This window comes from Mytilinidion resinicola (genome assembly GCF_010093595.1).
Source record: "Mytilinidion resinicola strain CBS 304.34 unplaced genomic scaffold BDZ99scaffold_37, whole genome shotgun sequence".
NCBI classification, from domain to species: Eukaryota; Fungi; Ascomycota; class Dothideomycetes; order Mytilinidiales; family Mytilinidiaceae; genus Mytilinidion; species Mytilinidion resinicola.
This window is the reverse complement of record NW_022985473.1, coordinates 212,261-232,865: the sequence shown is the minus strand read 5'-3', so window position 1 is coordinate 232,865 and position 20,605 is coordinate 212,261. Positions and strand designations below refer to the sequence as shown.

At 53.5% G+C, this 20,605-nt stretch overlaps 9 protein-coding genes across 9 annotated transcripts; 4 read left to right on the top strand and 5 right to left on the bottom strand.

Annotated features, from left to right (window-relative positions):
- Positions 1-7: 7 nt before the first annotated feature.
- On the top strand, positions 8-3,811 carry BDZ99DRAFT_552765 (uncharacterized protein; the record flags this gene model as incomplete). Its single annotated transcript, XM_033727072.1, has 4 exons — positions 8-518; positions 660-1,195; positions 1,255-2,409; positions 2,457-3,811. The coding sequence occupies 4 exons, from the start codon at positions 8-10 to the stop codon at positions 3,381-3,383; spliced, it is 3,129 nt and encodes a 1,042-aa protein (XP_033568683.1). The 3' UTR covers positions 3,384-3,811.
- An 865-nt stretch (positions 3,812-4,676) lies between these two features.
- BDZ99DRAFT_469460 (uncharacterized protein) lies at positions 4,677-6,175 on the bottom strand. Its single transcript, XM_033721505.1, has one exon. The coding sequence runs from the start codon at positions 6,004-6,006 to the stop codon at positions 4,816-4,818; it is 1,191 nt and encodes a 396-aa protein (XP_033568682.1). The 5' UTR covers positions 6,007-6,175; the 3' UTR covers positions 4,677-4,815.
- A 109-nt stretch (positions 6,176-6,284) lies between these two features.
- Positions 6,285-7,594, bottom strand: BDZ99DRAFT_455861 (transporter bos1). The gene is made up of 3 exons (XM_033718454.1): positions 7,450-7,594; positions 7,118-7,396; positions 6,285-6,982 (listed from the first exon to the last, which is right to left on the bottom strand). The coding sequence occupies exons 1-3, from the start codon at positions 7,450-7,452 to the stop codon at positions 6,512-6,514; spliced, it is 753 nt and encodes a 250-aa protein (XP_033568681.1). The 5' UTR covers positions 7,453-7,594; the 3' UTR covers positions 6,285-6,511.
- Positions 7,595-7,631: 37 nt separating this feature from the next.
- Positions 7,632-8,662, top strand: BDZ99DRAFT_469458 (uncharacterized protein). The gene is made up of 3 exons (XM_033721504.1): positions 7,632-7,709; positions 7,778-8,117; positions 8,181-8,662. The coding sequence occupies exons 1-3, from the start codon at positions 7,699-7,701 to the stop codon at positions 8,385-8,387; spliced, it is 558 nt and encodes a 185-aa protein (XP_033568680.1). The 5' UTR covers positions 7,632-7,698; the 3' UTR covers positions 8,388-8,662.
- On the bottom strand, positions 8,503-9,573 carry BDZ99DRAFT_469457 (uncharacterized protein). Its single transcript, XM_033721503.1, has one exon. The coding sequence runs from the start codon at positions 9,484-9,486 to the stop codon at positions 8,611-8,613; it is 876 nt and encodes a 291-aa protein (XP_033568679.1). The 5' UTR covers positions 9,487-9,573; the 3' UTR covers positions 8,503-8,610.
- A 471-nt stretch (positions 9,574-10,044) lies between these two features.
- BDZ99DRAFT_455850 (uncharacterized protein) lies at positions 10,045-11,307 on the top strand (the record flags this gene model as incomplete). The annotated part of the gene is made up of 2 exons (XM_033718453.1): positions 10,045-11,151; positions 11,215-11,307. The coding sequence occupies exons 1-2, from the start codon at positions 10,126-10,128 to the stop codon at positions 11,305-11,307; spliced, it is 1,119 nt and encodes a 372-aa protein (XP_033568678.1). The 5' UTR covers positions 10,045-10,125.
- A 147-nt stretch (positions 11,308-11,454) lies between these two features.
- Positions 11,455-12,797, bottom strand: BDZ99DRAFT_469456 (uncharacterized protein). The gene has a single exon (XM_033721502.1). The coding sequence runs from the start codon at positions 12,595-12,597 to the stop codon at positions 11,785-11,787; it is 813 nt and encodes a 270-aa protein (XP_033568677.1). The 5' UTR covers positions 12,598-12,797; the 3' UTR covers positions 11,455-11,784.
- Positions 12,798-13,497: 700 nt separating this feature from the next.
- BDZ99DRAFT_455844 (uncharacterized protein) lies at positions 13,498-15,727 on the top strand (the record flags this gene model as incomplete). Its single annotated transcript, XM_033718452.1, has 5 exons — positions 13,498-13,720; positions 13,776-14,098; positions 14,475-14,667; positions 14,719-14,753; positions 14,804-15,727. The coding sequence occupies 5 exons, from the start codon at positions 13,498-13,500 to the stop codon at positions 15,296-15,298; spliced, it is 1,269 nt and encodes a 422-aa protein (XP_033568676.1). The 3' UTR covers positions 15,299-15,727.
- On the bottom strand, positions 15,401-19,302 carry BDZ99DRAFT_528183 (uncharacterized protein; the record flags this gene model as incomplete). The annotated part of the gene is made up of 16 exons (XM_033726353.1): positions 15,401-15,732; positions 15,798-15,889; positions 15,941-16,058; positions 16,111-16,327; positions 16,376-16,434; positions 16,490-16,562; positions 16,607-16,985; positions 17,036-17,062; positions 17,117-17,274; positions 17,328-17,503; positions 17,559-18,111; positions 18,162-18,214; positions 18,263-18,535; positions 18,588-18,773; positions 18,831-19,022; positions 19,107-19,302. 16 exons carry the CDS (start codon positions 19,300-19,302, stop codon positions 15,401-15,403), a joined length of 3,084 nt encoding a protein of 1,027 aa, XP_033568675.1.
- Between the last annotated feature and the right edge of the window lie 1,303 nt (positions 19,303-20,605).

Here is a 20,605-nt window from a genome sequence, read left to right as displayed (position 1 = left end):
GCCGACCATGGCTTTCCGCGTACCATCCTCGACGCCGCCCTCCACTCCAGACTCTCGTCGCTCAAGCAGACATAACTTTCCCTCGACCACGCCCGCTGGCCCACCTCCTTCCCGGTACATTCCCTCGTCAACCCCCGCCGGACCGCCTCCCTCCAGCTCGCAGTTCGGCGCCTCTAGACAACCTCAATTCCAGAAACCTACATTCAAAAGCTCGCCTCCCAAAAAGACCACGCCTTTTGCTAGCAGTCGTTTTGCCGTTCCTGACTCTACTCCACTTGGAAGCTCTGCCAATCGGGGTCGCTCTGGCTTCCGCGCTCCGGGAAGCAGTCCGCCGTATGGGTCTGACGAGGACGAGGAACAACATAGCGACGAAGATGATGTAGAGGCTATGCGCGAATTGGAAACGAGTGATGACGGCGTCGATGACTCAGATAACGGAGACGAGGGCGAAGAATATGGCGAAGAGGAGGAGGATGAGGAAATGGAGGAGGACGAGGGTTATGACGGTGTAGCCGACGGTGCCCGTAGTCATACTGGACGAGAATCTGCATTCTCGGCTTCCGCAAGCTACAGTCTTAGGGATCCTAGACTTTTGGACTCTGTGAGGGGCAAAAAGCGCTCACGATTCGGGGACTCCACGAGGACAAACATCGGACCAGAGAGCCAAACCTTTGCTTCAAGACAGAGAAAGTACGATTTCCTCACGATAGCGAAAGGCATAGTGGGACCCCCGGCGCGGGAATTGACTGAGCCCGATGAGATGATACTGGAGACGGAGAAGCTTCTAGGAAGATTGAGCGAATCCGAGAACAATAACAACCCAATGGCGAGGAGCGAAACTATTGCAGATGTTGCGCAACAGCTGCTGCGACTGTGGAGGCAGTTCTCGCGGACGTCGTTCAAAAGCAGTGTGCACGGCGCAGGACCGCCAAATACGGAATCATCAATCACGAAAGCCAACTATTTGGTTAGTCTGTTGCTCCAGCTTCACTACCCGGCACCACCATCCAATTTGGGCCGATCATCTATGTTCGGCCTCTCTAGACGAGACGCTCAAAGGAGTTCGCCGATCCCCAAGATTCTGCTCGACTGGATGAACACATACCACAGGCCGGATACTGAAATCGGACATGTGCTGAGAGAGCAACGCGGCTACTCTGCGAATCCAGGTTATTGGGATGCTGTCAAATACTCGGTTCGTAGTACCTACATCAGAAGTTGACATATTGATTGCATTTCATCTAACATAAGCAGGTTCTCCGTGGAAACTTCGCCGCAACCATTAAGCTATTGAAGGGCGGAAGATTTGATGTTGCGGAAACAGCACCTATAGACGGATTCGGGGATCAAGGATACGAAGGCGTCCAATTGAAGAACATCAACGCTGTGGTCAGTGATGCGATCGCGTTGATTCAAGAGTGCCCTGCCGTCGCATCTGATGACTGGGATGTGAAAGGTCACGACTGGAACCTTTTCCGGAAACAAGTTTCGCAAACAATTTCAGATCTTCGAGAGTTTGCAGAAGGAGACAGCCCGAACCGAACCAGCCAGCAATCCGAATCGGATCCTTTCGGAATGTCGGCTTCCCACAACAACCTAACCATGCAGAGCCGGAAAGCTGAGAGTAACGTTCCATGGTCGATATACGAGAATCTACTCGTCCTTTACAACCAGCTTCTAGGAAGCCCGGACGAAATCCTTGGTATAGCCGTAGACTGGACTGAAGCTGTGCTTGGACTCGCCATCTGGTGGGACGGTGACGATGAGGATGGTCCTAAAGGTTCCCTTGCTGCTAGCCGGCGATCACTGGCACGATCTCACGGAACACGGGTAGCAGATGTAACGCCAACGTCAGCCTATCGTCAAAAGCTCTGCTCTGCCCTTGCAAGAGTCATAGAGATGAACGATTCGAGTCTCAGCATCAACGTGTCTAGCCCCACAGACGTGGGTTTGGCATGCATATTTGATGGCAACTTGGAAGGACTGGCGTACATACTCCAAAACTGGTCTGTTGTTCTCGTGACTGCCGTCGTGGAGATTGCGAGCGCGGACAATTGGCTGAAACCGGCTTCTAACGACGACGTAGACGGCTTTGACAAGTCTGATCTGATGGTTTTGAGTTACGGACGGCAAGGAGAGAAGCATCTAGATAAGGACGACATGCTGATTCGGTATGCCGAATGTCTTAGACGGAAGGATATTGTGCGCAGTCCCAACTTACAAACCACTCAAGAAGGCTGGGAACTAGCAATCCAAGTTGTAGGCCGCCTCGATGATGAGAATCTCGCAAACGAATTCATCGGGAGAATGCTCCGCTCGCTGGAACTGTCCTCGAGAGAACGGGTTGATAAGATACTCGATCTTTGCACGAGTCTGGGCTTCGTCGATCAATCTAATACCGTTGCGGAGGTAAGCCTTGCAAACGTCTTTATTGGATCTATACTGACCATCTACAGAAATATGCCGATCAACTTCGTAGCTCTACTCGCAATTATGGAGATACGCTGCTCTACTATGCCCGAGGCCACCAACCACAGAAGATCCAGGAAGTGCTTCAGATCCTAGTCTCCGAGTGTCTAGTCCATTCCGTCTCATACCCACCTGTCCCCGACCTAGACGACCGCCTAAAAGCGTTCATCACCTCCCCCCAACGCACCCTCACCGACCTCTCCCGCACAGACCTCGAAGCCGCCCAACTCCTCTCCACCTACCTAAGCGGCTACGCCACGGTCCGCAAGTTCTACGACCTCCGCGACGAAGCTGTCAACCTCAAACCGGGCGAGAAACCGTCCCTGCGACCCATGGCGCGCAAGCTTGCCGCCGCCAACGCGCTCATGGTCCTCATCTCCAGCGCGTCGTCCAGCATCCGCGGCGGGCTGTACGACCCCGCCGTCGAGACGGTCATCCAGGTCGACGTGCTGCTATCCCTGCTCGGCGAGGCCCTCGTCTTCGTCAACCAGCCCAAACGCGCGCTCACGCTGCCGCACCTCTACGCCCTCCTCGCCGCCATCGAGGACCTGCAGACCGCGCCGTCGCTCATCTATAAGCAGGCCGAGGAGTGCTTCGCCACGACCCTCGCCACGGCCCGCGGTGCGGACCCGCCGGGGTCGCCGCGCTCGCGGCTCACGAAGTCGACGTCGAATCTCACGACGGCGTCGAGCCAGTTCTCGCTCGTTGGGAGCTCGATGCTGGGGGAGGGGTCGTCGGGGGGCGACAGGAGCACGGAGAATAGCGGGGTGCTGGTTAAAGGGGGGAAGAGCGAAGCTAAGCGGGCGTGGGATTGGCGGGGTGGGTTTGACAAGGCGGCGAAGGGCGAGGATGTGATTAGGTTGCTGAGGTTGGGGATTGCGGAGGAGATTGGGAGAGCGTGGGTGGAGGAGTAGGTGTAGGAAGGGGGAGCGAGTGGCAGTCGGAGGGGGGACGGGATCAGTACGTATACCATCAGCTGGGCGAATTTCAGTGAGTGAAGAAGACAGGCGATTTGGACTTTGAATCAGGCGTGTGTGCCTTTCTTTTGCGTAACAGGGGGGAGGGGGGAATGGCACACCATAATACCGCCAAGTAGAGCCGCGAGAGAGAGAGAGAGCCCTATAATACCTAAAGAATAACCCCCACTTTCCATCCCTTCCTCTCCTCCCACAACCTGGGGCTCACCCTACGCACGCTCTCTCACAAAAGTCCTTCCTATTGCGGCAACCGCCACCCCCTACGAATCCAGCAAATCCAGCAAAAAGTGTTGAACACAGACGCGGAGGCGGCGAAGCACTCCGTTCCCGTCGTGAGCCAATACTTAGGGACCAAGGGTCTGTTTCGTGCTCGTGGTTTTTTCTCCTTTCGGCTTTCCGCAGCCCCCTCCGCTTTCAAGGCCTTGATTGGTGCGTCGGGGGTCTGGCCGCCTCCGAGTGGCGATTGCGGGCGCGCGTGCCGCGGCGTATGCTTGGGAACGGGGGAGGAGACTGCGTCTAGAGGGATTGAGAGTGGAAGGGGGTGCGGCTAGAGCTGACGCCGTGCGGAGTCAAATCGCCGTGTGGAGTGTGGAGAGGGTGGTTTGTGAGGAAGTGAGGGGTATGGTCGTACACGCATTGCTCTGAGAACTTTTTAGAGCTGTGACATCTCGGTGTACTAAGGTATGAATTGAGACCCTGAAGATCGCAGTCCCTCGTGAAAAACAACACAAAAATGCCCCCCACCCCCCCAGCACACCAGTCCCTGAGAAACGCCAGACAAACAATGACATCGCCGAGATCTAGATTCAGGGTTCAGATCAAGATTCCGCACGCGTGCGGAGGCGGGCGCTGCGCCGTTTTAGTTTGCAGATTTGGAAGCGGTGGTATGCTGCAAAGGGAACAGGGGTTTGCAGTACCAGATTCGCGGAGGCGGGCGAAAGCTCCTAGGTCGATGCATGAACCTGGGCGTCGATCATCCGCACCATGGTATGCGGCACTGCATGCGAGCTAGCGGAAAAGGAACTTTCTTAGCAGTCCGAGTAATATCCTATTGAGGCAAGTCTTGGCAGAGGGCCGAAGTGTGGAGGATGGAGGGGTGATATTGAGGGCGGCGAGGTGGGGTGGGCGCTGTAGGTGAGATCTTAGCTGTTGTCGTTAGCTGACACAGGAAATCAGGCTTGAGGATTGGCATTTAAGCTCGGCGATGCAAAGGCGAGGGAAGCTTCGACGTTGAGTCAAGTGTTGTAAATTAGCAGCATGGTGTGGCTATCTCAAGTGTTTGAGGAACTCCTCCCATTACGGACTCATCTATCAGGTATATCCCAACCACCCCATCTCCACCACAGTCCACTCTCTCGATTCCCCACACTCAACCTATCCTATACCGCCAATCCTGCTCCGCAAAGAACACATCGCAATCCACTCCCCCAAACACGCCTACCGCCGCAAACAAATCACAGTCTCCAACCAACCCCACCGTTCCCCCCTCACTGCGCTGATCCAGCTCCTCCGTCCCATCCCAACTGCCTGCCTCCACCCCGTTCCGCGTGAAGAAGACTCTGATATCCAGCTTCCCACTCGCCCCGCGGTCTTCGTACCCCGGCGGCTTCTGCGGCGGTGAGAACGTAATCCCGATGCCTAAGCGTTGACCAGGCAGGAATGGAGTCGTAAAATCGCTGCCGCCAAACGTGTCGTTCACGTATCGATGTCCGTCGTCGCCATGTACGCCCAGACTCCCACGCTGCCACCCCGGCAAGCGGAACGTAGGAAACGGAGGCGCGACGAAGCCAATCGAGACGCCGAACTCGGGCTCCGGGTGCTGATCGCGCCAGAGTCCGCTCTTGGTGTTGAACTGCAGCTCGAAGTAGATAGTCTTGGAACGGCGCGTGTGGAGAGGGCTATCCCACTGCGCGGAGTAGAGCGGCAGGGAGGTCAGGAGGCAGGAATCCGTGCACTTGGGTTTCGTGCGGAACTTCCAGTGTCCTGGGCGCTGTTGGGAAAGGAGATCGCCCTGGAGGGTTGGAGGGCGGAGTAAGGTGAGTTGACCGGACTGGATGAAGTTGTGGTGTTCTTGCGTGAAGGTGCCCGGGGGGTAGAGGGGGTTCCGTTGGCACCAGATGTAGGCGGCTTCGCCTTCGTCGCTGCTGGCGTTGGCGGTTGGGGAGGCGTCGTAGCCGATGCTTGGGGGTGGTGGGAGGAGGGAGTTGTCTGGGATGATGGTCCAGTCGTGGTAGGGCGGGGGCTCCTCAGAAGACATGTTTGGAGGCGGTCCTGGGGGCGGAGCGTATGACATCGACGGAGGTGGCCCTGGTGGAGCAGCGTAGCTGGGTACTGACGCGCCTTTATGTGACGGCGGAGGTCCTGATGGGGGTTGATATCCCTGTGATGAACCATATGCTTGCGGAGGAGCGTATGATGCTGGAGGCGTGTAGGCTTGTGAGTTCTCCTCCTGCTGGCGATTTGAAGAGTGACCTATTCGTTTGTACCACGGGTTGTTGGACTTCAGTTTGCCTGGGGGAGGTCCTGAAGGTGGCTGATATTCGTCTTTCTCTTTGCCCATGATGATTGATAGAGACTTGAAGGAAAAGAAGAGTGACGGGAGATAGAAATGTTAGATGGATTTAGATTGCGCCTGAGGTTTGCGGTGACTAGACTTTCAAAGCGGGGTTAAAGTTTGAAAGACTTGAAGTGAACAGATTACCTTGTTACTATTGAAGAGTGATCCATGGATGATCGTGGCGCGGCGCTGAGTCGGATGTCTTGGTGTTGAGGGGTAGAGAGGGCGGGCACTTGAAACTCCTCTCCATGATTGCCCAAGGCACGTGAATTTCATATATGGAAACATATATCTGAAGACAATCTAGTCATTGTGGATGCTTCTTTCGATTGCCATCATCAACTGACCACCGTCGTAGTCTTCACAATATTACAGATGATGAGCGACACGGCCTCGTGCCTCTGTCTACCAAACCTCAAACCATTCCCAACTCCAAACCCTTTTCATCGCCCGCCAATAACGCCTATTCTGATTCTCAGATGCATGGTCCACAGCAAGCTTGCCCCCATTACCTCAGGTATTTCAAGACCAAGTAGCAAAACACGAAGAACACCACGACTCCAGCCCAGAATATCCACTTATCCTGCTTCGCCCTCCTCTCAACCATGCGAATCGTATCCCCACTAACTCCCAGCGTATTCGCAACGCTGTACAGCCGCCGCTGCGTCCCCTTGAGCATCTCCCTCTGCTGTGATAGATCCCCCAGTACCGCCCTTCCTCTATCCAGGAACTCGTCTAGATGCGCATTGGCCTGCGAGGCGAATGTTTGCTCGCGGAAAGCGTGTGTCTCTCGATCGTATTCTGAAGGCGCCGCGCCGAGGCTAGTGCCGCGGGAAGCTGAGTAGGAGGCGGATGAGGGGTTTGGTGCCCATGGCGAGTGCTGCTGCGATGATTGTGCGTTGTTTGCGTAAGGGTTCTCGGGCGTAGCGGTATTGTGAGGGCGACGGCCTAGGAGCTCGGTGCGGTTTTGAGTGGTTTGCTAGAAACTGTGAGCTTGCATCCCTGGAAGAGTCTGCGCGGTGCCTCGTCATAGATCTGTGTACACTCATCGGCCACTGCTTGTAGTGCCTTGATGTTACAAGAGTTTTGATGCGAGACTGTAGAACAAACCTACAATTTCTTCGTTGACCTGTCGTAACCTCGCGAATTGCGCCCTATAATCTGATAGTTCCGCGCGAAATGTTTTTAGCCGCTCCTGTGCCTTCTCCTGCTTTGTAGCCACGATCTCTTGCTTTGCGAGCTTGTTGTAGTCGTCGATTGTGCGCGAGAAGGAAGTGAGGGATGCGTTTATTTGGCCTAGAAGTGCTGGGGACGGTGACGGGTTGTCCGCGAAGGTATCTAGGTCCTTCCGGATTGCTGTGGATTGGCGCAAGGCCGAGTTGAAGAGGGCATTCTAGTATACTAGTCAGATTTATGCATCTCGAACTTGAGCATGGTATATCAGACCATTGTGATGATAGTTGAGTGAAAAGGCTCGGAAAATGTTTGGGGGCGTAAGAACTGTGCATCAACTTGAGAAATTATAGGCGCGAGATGGAGGAATTTATGGGCTCGTGTTCTTTTTGGAAGCCTTGGGGGTGGTGTTGTGAGGACACGGTGGACCCTCCATCGGCCCCCAGGCCGCTCCACGATCTCGCCGCAAAAAGTTCACGGCTCTCCTGCAGATCCTCACAACTCCACAACGAAACGATTATCATGGCGTCAAGGTAAGCTTACACCATCACCAAGTCTCTTCCCAACTTCGAGCGCTCCACTAACCAGATCTCACCTGCAGGTTCAGTTCTACAACCCAACACCGGGACGCCCGCAGCGCCCTCTTCAGCACCTACGACCGCAGCACCTCGCCCTCGAAGTCGAAATCAAAGTCCCCCGGCCGGCCCACAAGCGGTTATGGCTACGGCTTCCCCTCCACCGCCGCGTCCAACGGTCCCGCCTTCTCGGCCTACCCCGGCGGCGGAGGCGGGAGTCCCAATCTGAGCCCCGGCATGGTTGGCTACCGGCCTGCGACGCCGAATTCGCGCGGCCAGTACTCGGACGCGGTGCTGAGCGAGCTGGAGAGCCAGAACGAGGACCAGCTGGCGGGCATGAGCGCCAAGGTGCGGATGTTGAAAGACGTAGGAAGACCCTTGACACTACAACCGTTCTGGCGATATGTGCTAACGAGAGTTTTGGAATAGATCACGGTGGCGATTGGAGACGAGATCCGCGACTCGACGGCCCTGGCGGATAAGATGAACAACTCGTTCGACAATACGCGCGTGCGGTTACGGGGCACGATGAATCGCATGCTGCGGATGGCGGAGAAGACGGGCGTGGGGTGGAAGGTGTGGCTGGGCTTCTTTGCGGCCGTCATCTTCCTGTTCTGGTATGTGTGGTTGTTCTAGTCGAGCGATAGGGCCCACGGGTTGGGCGCTGAGGGTAGTCGGGCGTTGGATCGCGTGTACATGACAGCTGGCGCTGGTGGACAGCGTTGTATTATATGGGTCATTGAGTGAGCAAGGCGTTCAGGCGTTGTACACGAGCATCGTATTTGCTCTTTTAATTATCATGTCTGCATTACAATCCATCGCTATGCTCCGTTAACTCCGTATCCCATGCAGCTCGCCCCTAGAATCGGAGCTTTGGCAATATGAACACAATCGCAAATGCGATGAACCACAAGCCGAAGATCATGCCGTAGAGCTTCATCCGGTCCCACCATCCCTTTCCCTCTGTCATCCTTCGTAATGTGCCCATCCGCTGTCCTGCTGCCTCCATACCTGTGGCATTCTTATCCAAGCCTGTCACTGCCCTGTCTAGTATCGACTTCTCCGATTCCAACGCGCCGGCGAACTGTAAAGACTGGTTTTTGAGAGCTTTCGCCATATCGAGAAGGGAGGTTGTTAAAGTTTCCTGCTCGTTCCGGTTGTGTGAGAGAAGTGTTTCTGTCTGCGGCTTGGCCGAGGCAGATTGCGTATTAGACCCGAACAGAGAGGCGCCAGTGGTAGCAGCATTTGACGCTGGTTGTGATTTCCGTGACCGGAGTGTTGACGATAGATTTGCGGCTGCTTCTTGCAGGGCAGGATTCTCCTCTCTGTTCACATGGTCTATGGAACTCGATGTATTCCTGACCGCGGGCGCATATGAGGGGAATATGTCTTCGCCATCCTCAGATTCTGAAGCAGATCCTCCTTCAGAGCTGTCGTCGATCTGGTTGAGCTCGTACAGTCGTTTGTTTAGTTGCTTTATGAGTGCCCGCTTGGCTTGGAGGTCGGCCTGGAGGGCCTGTTTTCGCGACAGGATTTTGATGCCTGAGCTGTCATGCTCTAGTTTCAGAAGAAGCGACCGAGCGTATTCGAGATTTGCGCCAACTTTTGCGCGATCGTAGCTGGACTTCCGCAGGTTGGTGTCGGCGTCCGGCGAAAGTAGGGTATGCTCGAGGTGTGTGAGGAGGCGTTGTAGACTGATGGCGGTAGTATCTGGGGGATTGACAGTGGAAGCCATGCTGAAGCTTGCTAACTTGCGAGGAGGGGCACAAGTAATTGCGGTAGCAGTCCAAATGTTGAAGATGGAGTCGTGAATGAGGCTGATGATGAAGGGACAGCTTGCAGAGCAACCTTGGAAGGTCCAAAAATATCCCCGCCGTACCGCATAAAGCCCCACAAAAGAATAACACCCAAGCTAGTGGCAGTACATGGAAATGTATAAAGTACTGTTCCAAAACTTCCTCCAAGATTGTGTAAACGTGCCTAGTACTGCTTGAGGTCCTCTGGAACATTACTAAAGCTGAAAAAGCACACTTTTGGCAAGGCTGCTGGCTCTCCGGGCCACCTCAGAAGGCACAAAAATATCCCCGCATAAAGCCCCACATAAACACCAATGCACGACGCCCTGACAGCGTCCGAGATCACTCAGCGCGTCGTGCGCGTCCGCAAAACACACAACATTGGTATGGTTTCCTTTCGTTCAGAGCCACAAATGTCAATACATTCACCATTTCTTCGACACGAACATTGTCGTCATCTACCTTCTCGCCACTGATGATGTAATTTTCACTATTTAGCACTCCAGCTCCACGCCACGGCGCCTTAATCTTCAACCTCTCCACGCAACCACTAATGCTCCCACCTCCACACCACCTCAATGGAGTCCTCCGACGATGAGAAGATCTCCACCGAGCTCCACCGCCTCACACGCGACGCAATCGTCCGCTCCCTTGCCACGCGCCGTCCCCTCCTACACCACCTCAACGCCGACACCACCTGGCTCCTTCAGATCCCACGACCCGCGTCCGCCGTCAAACACAGCAAGCGCATATACTACAACATACTCATCGACCCCTGGCTCACGGGCGGCCAATCCGACGTGGCATCCTGGTTCTCGCAGCAATGGCACGCCACGCCCAGCGCCGTGAGCACCATTGACGGAGCAAACCAACTCGCGCGCGAAATCGAGCACCTCGCCGGCGCGAGCTTCCTGTATCGGCGCACCTACAAGCCGCCCCGCCCCGAAGACGAAGAGCAAGAGGAAGAAGACGCCGCCCGCCACCGATTCATCGATGCCATCGCCATCTCCCACGAGTTCACCGACCACTGTCACCCCAGCACCCTCAAGACCGTGCACCGCGACGTCCCCGTCTTCTGCACCGACAAGGCCGCCCTCGTCGTCAACGCCATGCGCCACTTCCGCGCCGTCCACGTCGTCCCGACTTTTACAAGCGAGGCGTGCGACTGGCGCGCGAACTCGCTGCCGCCGCTGCCGGAATGGCTCAGCATCTCGCGGATCGTGGCGGCGCGGGACTTCAAGTACTACCACTCGGCACTGATGATCGCGTTCAATGCCGCGCCGTCTGCGGCCTCGTTCTCGTCTTCTTCATCCGGGGTTGATGCGGCGGAGGTGGTGATCTACACGCCGCATGGTATCCCGGCGAGCGCGCTGGCGCCGGTCGCGAATGCGGACCCGCCGCTGAGTACGCTCGCGTTCCTGCATGGGCTGCACTCTATTTCGATTGGGTCGGCGCAGCAGCTTAATCTAGGTGGGCATAACGGGTTGCAAGCGCAGCGGGTGCTGAATGCGAAATACTGGGTTGGGACGCATGACGAGGTGAAGGCGGGGCTTGGGATCGTTAGCTGGTTCTTGAGACGGAAGGTCGTGTCTGTTGAAGAGGCTGTAGCGGAGGCGCGGAGACAAGCGCGAGAGAGAGATGCTGAGGACGGCCTGTCCGTGAGCGAGTCCTCTACCGACACCAACTCTTCCTTCGGTGATGAGTGGGATGACGTTAAGTTTGAGGAAATTCCGAACGGCGAGAGTCGGGTGTTGGAGTGATCTTCCTGATTTCGCGATTTAGCCTGGTCGTTCGGCGTACTGGGGGGGAATTGTAGCATTTGATAATTAGCGGACGGTGGAACCCCCTGGATGGAAGCGTGTTTGGCATTCACCGGGATATTTCCATTGCACCTTTTCGGTTACAGCGAGAGATTTGGAGTACGGCTTCTCATTTGTAACAGCATAGCGCTACATATGGGGTATTTTGATAACTAACTATGCATATAGTTGCAGTAGAGGCAACCTCGCAAATCATATGGGGTTCGACCCTGGTATAATCCATCCAAAATCCACCCTATGAAATCTTGCGCTTGAGAGGAACTCTAAGCCGAGGCTTGTGTGTGACTGAGTGACTGAGTGACTGAGGATATCGGTTCAATGTCGTAGGGGTCCGTAGATCGAAGTCGACACTGCTAACGCCGGATCCTTGTCTGTGATCGTCGTGTTGTGTGTTATGGCTCAAGAGAAAGATGGACTTCATCCAACCTTCGTCCTCTTCTCCGCAGGGACATCCTGCTCTTTAGCAGTCTCCTCTCGCACTCGCTTGAAGATACTCTTGCTCTTCATCTGTCCCAAGCCCACCTTCCCAGGCTGCCCAAGCGGCTTCTTCATCGAAAAGTTCAACTTGACCGGTCCAGCAGGCATCTCCATCTTCTGCGATTCCTCCTTAGTCGTCGCCTCACCCCTAGCCTCCGCCTCGGCCTTCGCCTTCTCCTCCCTCGCCGCCTTCTCCTCCGCCTCCATCTTCGCCCGCGCCAGCATCCGCTTCATCACCCTCTCCTCGTGCGCCTCCGTCTCCGCATCCGCCAACTGCGCCTCCCGAATCTCCGCCCTCCGCTTCACCGCCGCCGGGCTCACATCCCGCCACGCGACCATCAGCCCCCCCTTCTCGTCCTCCGACACGGTGCAAATCCCCTCGCGGCCGAGGTATTTTGCAAACTCGGTCAGGCTCGGCCACTTGGTCGCGTTCATGTGCGTGTGCTCCTTGTTCGCGATGTAGTTCTGGTAGAAGTGGTTGATGTTGACGGCCTTCTCGCCGTGGGAGGTGCGGAGGAGTTGGATGAAGTCGTGCTGGAACTCGCGCGAGAACTGCTCGATGTACTTCTTCGGGTCTTCGCCCACGACGTGCATTTGGCGCACGTGGGATTCGGACTGCACGTGGCATTTGAAGCCGTTGGCGTCGCGGCATTGCTTTTCGCACACTTGGCAGTACCAGCGCAGGCGTTGCAGGCCTTTGGATTTCATCTTGTTGGCGAGGTGCTTGGTGGAGCCGACTTCTGCGCGAGGCATGATGGCGGTTGGGTGGGGTTGAGGGTGAGGGTGTTTGGTAGAGTGTCGTAAGGGCTTTGTGGAGGTTGTTGTGGTAGTGAGCGAGTGCAGAATATGAGAGTAGCGGGGAGTCAAGAAGTCAGTTGGTTAGAAGGCGTCGTCGTTGAGGGTTTGTAAGACGTCGTTAGTATGGTGGAGAGCGAGATGTAGAGAGGGTGGCGGGAGTCAAGCCATTTTATCGGCAGATAGTTTATCCGATATCACGTGGTTCCTGCTTATGTGACGCTCCTCTGTTTCCCAACATCTCTCATTGTTGAAGTCAAAACCGTGACTGACATCTCACATTAATGAACCTAGGCTTAGAGGCGCCAGAAGTAGTATTGTTGTGTACATCTTGAAGTTTCCTATGCAATATCCCCCACCAACACCCATAAAAATCCTCATTAAGGCACCGATCAAGGGTAGTGTATCACCGGAAATGGATCACAAAGGAGAACTGCGAAATGGGCTCCTGCGCTTCATTCCTTGAGAGGGTTCCCCAAAAACATAGCTTTTGACCCAACTTACCCCAGACTACTGAGTGAAAGGTCTTCGCATATTCCAGCAAGGGCAAGCCATAGCGACTTGAGAACGGAGTCAATACGGTAGCTAGCTTGTCAGTGAGCTTCTCCAATCCACTCCTCAGGAAACCAATGAACATCACCTCAGCCTTGTGGCTTCCAATTTTGCCGAGTCATGTCTCATAGCTGAGTTCCAAGGTTGACTTTTCTGTTCGGAGGCTGAGGCTGAGCCCCACCACAAGCCTCTCGTCGTCCCTTCAGCCTGACGCCAACTCCACATATCCTTTATATAACTCAGCCGCACAGTCTACGAGGAAAGTAATTTCTCAAACATCATATCTCCAAAGTTGCTATAGTAAGCATGGACATCCCTTGGGACCCAGTGCCCGAGATCACAGATAATGCAGTCCACTTGGATGACCTTCAAATAGCATTCAAGCGCACCGTGAGAGTGCCAGACAATGACAACAGCTCAGCCTTGCCACCCGGCCTCGGAAACTTTCCCCTCTTTGAAGTCAGAAACTATGCAAAATCCTTTCCTACAAATATGACTGTCAAAGGGGGACTCTTTCTCCCAATGTATCGTACGTAATCCTAGTGTCCCACTTCTCAGGATAGCATAGCGCTAACACCGTCTAGAACGCGAGGCATTGTGGATAAGGCTACGCTCACAGCGTCCGTATGCCGTGAAAATCTTCGTAGGCGGCGTAAATGCGGTTTCCGGTGAGCCTGCTGTGGAATCACCCGACACCAAACGTCGACGCCGCAATCGTGTTGCCCAGAATATTTCAATCCAAGACTACGTCGTGATACCCAATCAGGGCTGGCTGGATGGAATCTGTACCGAAGCAAACCGAGTGCGGCAATTTGTTGCTATGCCTGTTGGGAGTGGCTACTCAGTTGAGGCTCAAGTTACCGGTCAAGAGCTCATCGGCGGCATCCAGTTCGAGATCACGCCTGGTGTCATGACGGGGATACCGAAAGCGGTCACTTTCCCCAACTCCGCACTCAGAGACTCCAGCGAAGATATTCCGAAGCGGACGCGACCTTGGGAGCTGGATATCAGTCCAATGAATGGCGAACCATTTACGATGCATGTTTCGCCCGAGGATACGGCAGACGAGCTAAAGCTCCTTATACAGCGCCAAGAAGGAATACCTACTTCACACCAGAAGTTGATCTGTGGAGGCCGACGCTTACAAGGTATGCATCCTGCTTGTGATATGTATGCACAATGGCTCAATTTACGTAGGTTCGCAAAAGCTCAAGAAGTATGATATTCGGAATGTCTGTCCATCATCGCTCCTCTGCGGAAGAATGTTTCACTGATCAATCCAGAAATCAACCATATACCTGCTCCTCAACTTACGAGGCGGAATGCAAATATTTGTTCGCACTTTGACTGGCAAGAAAATAAGACTCCAAGTAGAGTCGAGCGATACCATAGACGACGTGAAGAGTAAGCTAGAGGACAAGGAAGGAATTCCACCAGATCAACAAAGGCTTGTTTTCGCTAGTAAACAGCTAGAAGGTTTGTACTCCATCTCGCTCAACTCAAATCATACATTCTGACGAGTTGTAGATGGCAGAACTTTGTCATACTACCACATTGGCCCTGTACGTATTACCTTACCCCAATTCTAAGCATCATTTGACTCGTGCTTTAGGGCTCCACGCTTCATCTCGTCCTTCGGCTGAGAGGAGGCGGATGGGACACTAAGACGACTCCGCCAGAAACATTTCCTTCGCAAATGAGCATCGCAGCCGGCGGCAAAATCACCCAACCCGTCATCAAGGATCCCGGAATCTACGAGTGGCACCCGAAATATACCAAAGTCTTCAACGTGCAGATCCTCAACAGCGCGGGTTTTCAAGCAGTGACCGGTCTCCCGTTGCCGGAATCGCCCATCAATCCCGCACTCTACAAACGATACGGATATCCGTATTTTGGCAGGTACGAAGAACCACTCGCAGAGGTAGTATCAGGCGACTTCTCACAAGTCAAGTCGATTGGTCAAATCGATGGTGTTGCTGAGTTATGGAGGAATCGGGAGGATCGCAAAGACGCGTGGTTCTTTAATCCGAGTGGTCCTTCATCTGACTTTCGGGCAGTGGAGGATCTTGAAAGGCTCGTGAGAAGCGAGATTGAGGTGGAAGGTTGAATAACGAGTTGTGTCGCTTTTGTGAACAGCAAAATGGAACTCGTTTACTATGAACCTCTAACGAAGCAGTGAGAACATACACACCCACTCAAAAAATTCAAATCACCTCAAACTAGGATGCCCCCGGAGTTCCTCAATAAGCCGATGTCGATCGTCCAAGTCCTGCGCTAAATGCTCAACTAGCAGTCCCGTTCTCCTCGCCGTGTCAGGATGTCTCTGTGATTCACTAACCTCACCTTCTTCGCCGACAATACTCTGTATGTCCCGGAGGAGGCTGTCAAACTCCCTCTGCAGCCCGGTTCTAATGTTCTCGACGGCCTCATCGATCACTTCCCATTGGGCGTCTTTGACGGTTCTTTTGAGTTTGGAGAACAGGGTAGTCCCGGATAGCTTCTGTCGCATGTGATCCTTTCGGCGGCGGTCGCTGCCGGTGCCTGTGAATTGAATCAGGCCTTATTTGACACTGAACGAGGGGGTGTTTAGGGGGAGATTCACGCACCGCTTTCACTCTGACAATCTAAGTAGGTCAAGCGCATCTTATCTGTGATGTAAGAGCTTGGATATCCGTTCAGTGCATTGCTTTGGATCCGTCTTGGAAGGGGCGTGTTAGATATGTAGTCCGATGTCGTCAGGGGTACTCACTCAATCTGCTCAACGAAGTTTTCCGATGCCGTTTCGAGCATATCTTCGATACAATCTCTCTTTGGGCCGAGGTTCTCTATTAGATTGCCGAGTGCGTTTGGGGCGAGCTCGAGACAATCTACACGAGACGTCAGCAGAGCCATAATACCAAGCACTAGCTTTCTACTTACTGTTCAAAGCATCCTCTTCCCGTTCAAACATCTCGCTAATGCGCTCGAAGGTGGCATCGATCATTTCAGAGGCTTGTTGTATCAAGTCGGTCCAGTCTGGTTCGAGATCCTCTCGCATCGCTAAGACAATGTCATCGTTCCAATTATGATAACCAGCGGCAGGGGTCTGATAATCGCCGTAATTACGGCAGAAAGCAGCAAAAGACGCCCAATGCCACTAACACAATGTCAGTATGGCTGTTTAGCCTGCACCAAGTTCACATACCCCCATCCATTGCCCGCTCACGTTTCTAGCCGCGGAGGACCAATTCGCCGAATCCTGATCTAGTGAGATCGTTAGATGGTCAGTGTGTTCTAGCTCCCGACATAGCACACATACCAAACGAGTTGACGATAGAAGCACGGAAATCGCTTTTGAGATTCCGCTTAAGGGCATCGACGACAGCGTTCCACTAGTCAAGTCAGTCAAGTCCGTCACTGAGCATCGAGCACGAACCCCAGATAATCGATCTCTTGAGCTATCGAGTGCAGCTCGCAAGGCATCAGCACGTTCCGCCGTCAGTCCATCAGTTCCTTGCAGCAGCCACTGTCGGATGGACCCCAAGAGGCTGGGGACCTGATGCTCGAGAAAGGCGGCCACGGCTCCGAATTGGGCTGCGGCAGGGATCAACTGGCAATATTGCCGCAGTTCTGGGATTCCGCTCAAGTTTACGTGTGGTCCGCCCAAGGTGACGTCTTCGTTGCGATACTCGGAGTACTCGACGTTGCTGACGCAAAAGATCCGGAGGTCTCTTTCGAACACTCGATCAGAATACGTCTCGTGTAGCGATGCTCGCACTCTATCGTTGCGTCCCTGGACTAAAAACTCTTGTAGTCTTTCACGTTGGTCAGTTTCAATATCGCGTGGACGGCTCTGAGATCGTACCTGAATCTCGCTAGGTCCAACTCGTCCCTAGAAATTTCAGTGTTACCATATGGTCGCTAACTATCAGAGCAGGGAGCTTACCCAACAGTCAGTATCTCTTCAGCATTCCCGGTTCGCTGTCTTCGATCTCGTCTAAGCCTATTCAAGGTACGCTTAAGATGATCTATTCTCAATTTAAGAGCTTTGATCCGAGGAGCACTAGCAGGTTGTGAAGCTATAGTCTCACTTCCATTTACATCCTACATGCTTGTTAGCCTGCATACCTCAATACTCTATTCTTTTAGACTGTTACCTCAGAACGAGTACAGACGATTCGAAGTGGACGCTGGTCACCGCATCGATTGACGATGTCCCGTAGTCCGACATCTGTAGTCACACGGTCGATACGTGCAACCGCGAAGATTTCGTGACAGTCCCGCATATAACGATCGGTAGCGCGGACTCTTGCGTAATTGAGATCTCTGAGGCCTTCCGATAAAGTAAGTATTGAACTATATCTAAATGACACCAAGGAGAGACTTACCAGGGAGATCAGCTAGCACAACGCCAGATCGAAGAAACAACGATCGGAGATAGACCCTGATGATACCGACAAAAGGCCAAAGGACAGGCAATCCATCTTGACCTCTAACTCTGATGAAGACGTCGAGTTGACGAGTCAAGTCCTCAGCATCACTCGCCGTAGCGGACCACGTGGACGCCGTCGGACCCCCGGGCCGATCTTGTTGAACCTCTTCAACCATACTTTCAAGATCTCTGACAATTTGCGCCGCCGCGTCTTGGCCTTCCCTCGATAGGTTCTCTTCGGAATACCTGGCATGCTCTCCGAAGAGGGAGTTAAGAGCCGACGCTGCCCTCTCGGCTTTGTCCTTCACAGCGTCTCGCTCAGCCTGGTTGATTATCTCTCGAAAGGCCTCCGTGTTGTATGCTCGATAGCTGGACACAAGGTCTTCTAACAGGACTTTGAGCTCCTCAGACGACATGTACTGGACCTCAAAACTATAGCTTGGTGCATCAGGACTGCGGGGATATCGGTATTCTGTGACGATGTTTGTGCATGCGCCTCCGTCGCCGCTCTTATAAGAGTTAAGTCAAGCGTGATTACTTAGAGGTGAATACTACGTACCGATCTAGCGACGCCACGCTCGTCAAGTAGGCTGTTAATCAGACTGCTTTTGCCTATTTATGCATCAGCTTGAGTTACTGAAGGCCCACGATGTTTCTCACCGACACCCGAGTCTCCCACAAGCCCAATTGTCCGAGTCTCCGGGTATGCAAAGTCTGCAAGCTGATTTGTCTGTTGGGCCAAGATGGATAGGTTCGGCGCTTGATTGAGTATCCCTGGACCAAACTCCATCGCCTCGTGCAACTCACGGAGCTGTTCTTTGGTGTCTCGGAGCGCATTTTGTAGCCTTGTATCATATATTGGTACATCTGGGAGACTTTCAGTTCTAAGGTTGTACTCTAGATCGTCGTCATCGTGGTAATTCTGATTTGGTTCTAGTTGTTCAGGGTCAATTATTATCGCGATTAGCAAGGTAGCACGACTTACCTGCTTCATCATTTATACTTCTGTCACCCGAGAGATCAAGGTTTTCAAGATCGTCTACGATTTGTCGTTCTGGCGTGGGTGTAACATTGAACTGTCTGCTGTACGTGGATCGATGGGCGTTCAGTGTAGAAGCGCCAGAAGTTTGGCTTCTCGCAGATCCCGATGAAACCGACTTGTGGATTGAACCTTGATCAAGCCGTTGAGGTTACACCTTGCCGTCTACAATGTGGTAAAATTACTTACCTGCTTCACTAGCGCTTTCACTGTCCGACAGGTTTAGGTTTTCAGTATTGTACTCAATGCTAGGGAGTTGTCGCTCCGGCGTCGGGGTCACATTGTATTGTCGGTTGTAGGTCGAACGATGAGCGTTTTCGCTTGAACCATCATGCGTCGGGACTCGCCCAGATGCAGATGAGTTCGAAGGGTCATCTGGATCTTGCAGTCCTAGGTTAGATCGTGCTATCCATAGAGTCCTTGCTCTTCGTAAAGTAGAAGAACTGCATATGAAGCGATACTCACCTACGTCATCCATATCTCCATTCCCGCCGAGATCAATACTTCCCAAATCGTTCACAATCCGGGGTATCTCTCGCTCGGGAGTAGGTGTAACATTGTACTGCCTGTTGTATGTCGATAGATAAGCGCTTAGGGTTGGAGAGCCGCCGGCAGGAGGCGTAGATATTCCTGCAGTATCAGATGAATCCGAGGAGGCCATTTTGTAGCCTGAGCCCGAATGACTTGGGAAGAAAGCTACCACGGCGAGGTAACAACTAGTAGAACGGGGCAGGAGCTTTTATGTACAGCGGAACCGCCGCACTTTATGTTGAAACTCGAAGTCGGGACTGGGGTTGGTCGCAGCTTTGCTGTGCCGCAGCGCTTCGCCGCCTTAGCCAACTCACCTCTTACCATTTCGCGTATCCCATTCAAACACTACCCACGCGGGTTCCTGCACTCGGGACTATGTGCATGATAGGCCTTACCACGTTTAGCTCCGCATGTGATCTAAGGGTTGCCGTTCGAGTGTTATTGGTGCATGCGATGACGTTTCTGAATCCCCGGAGTTCATGTCGCAGCCTCAATACCGCCAGCAGCGTGAGGTCTGGCTCAGCCAATAAACCTTGAGAGAGCAGTGTGTTAAGGATTGATTCCAAACGTTCGAGAAAGCGAAGCGTTGCATCTAGGTGGTACGCCGCAATGTCGGCGCAATACCCTCCTCCTTCCACATCCAGCTCTTCTGGTCCGTGGTACTTTCCGAAAGTTTTCCTCTAACGTGAGATGAGCATTCACGTCCGGATGTTGGATCTTGTTCTCCGCCTTCATGCCAACTTTCTACGCTTTGACGACAAGACATCCTCACCCCAATCTCCACTCATCTCTATTGAAATGCGCTCGGAAGCCTCACCGCCCATGATATCATACAAATACGCATTCTCGAAAAGAAATCACCTATCTTCATCCTCCTCCTCCTCCTCCTCCTCCTCCTCGCCACTCTCTTCTTTTCTCCGGCACCAAGGGTAATGCGGCCTCGTCGAGAGTTAGAATTGGGTGCTGCCACTCCATATATCATTTTCTCTGACGCCTACAGCAAGCATGCGCAGGAAAACATCGTACGCCGTGTCTGCAGTCAGTGATGGGTAGTGCGTGAAGCAAACATCCGGAGATTATCGTTCACGTCGCTGATGAGTGCGTCAAGGTTTTCGACGCGGGAAGCGGATGGAAGAGTGGCGCGGATGTGAGACTAGTGGTTGCCGGCTGAATTGACGGTGTCGACGGAGAGACCTAGGAGGGTGACGGTGCCGTGTGGGAGGTCTATTTCTGTGTCTGACGGGGTGGAGCATTGCAGCCCGGATGCCCAGGAAAAGTTTCTCGTTGTCTCTTCTGCTTCTGATTCTTCTGTGTCGTCGTTCTTTAAAGTACATGATAACCTCCTCTGGTTGTGACAGTGGGTTTGATGCGCTCTAGTCTAGATCTCAGCTCAGATTCTCCTGTGATTCGGTTCAGATGGCAGAACGTTAGCA

What these genes read in the sequence shown, in the direction of transcription:
- BDZ99DRAFT_469460 (XM_033721505.1), bottom strand. Translation starts at nt 6,006, where the DNA reads ATGGGCAAAGAGAAAGACGAATATCAGCCACCTTCAGGACCTCCCCCA.
- BDZ99DRAFT_455861 (XM_033718454.1), bottom strand. An exon ending in GACAGGTCAACGAAGAAATT is followed by an intron (nt 6,983 to 7,117) that starts GTAGGTTTGTTC and finishes CACAGTTTCTAG; the next exon opens with CAAACCACTCAAAACCGCAC.
- BDZ99DRAFT_469458 (XM_033721504.1), top strand. An exon ending in AGGTGCGGATGTTGAAAGAC is followed by an intron (nt 8,118 to 8,180) that starts GTAGGAAGACCC and finishes GTTTTGGAATAG; the next exon opens with ATCACGGTGGCGATTGGAGA.
- BDZ99DRAFT_469457 (XM_033721503.1), bottom strand. Translation starts at nt 9,486, where the DNA reads ATGGCTTCCACTGTCAATCCCCCAGATACTACCGCCATCAGTCTACAA.
- BDZ99DRAFT_469456 (XM_033721502.1), bottom strand. Translation starts at nt 12,597, where the DNA reads ATGCCTCGCGCAGAAGTCGGCTCCACCAAGCACCTCGCCAACAAGATG.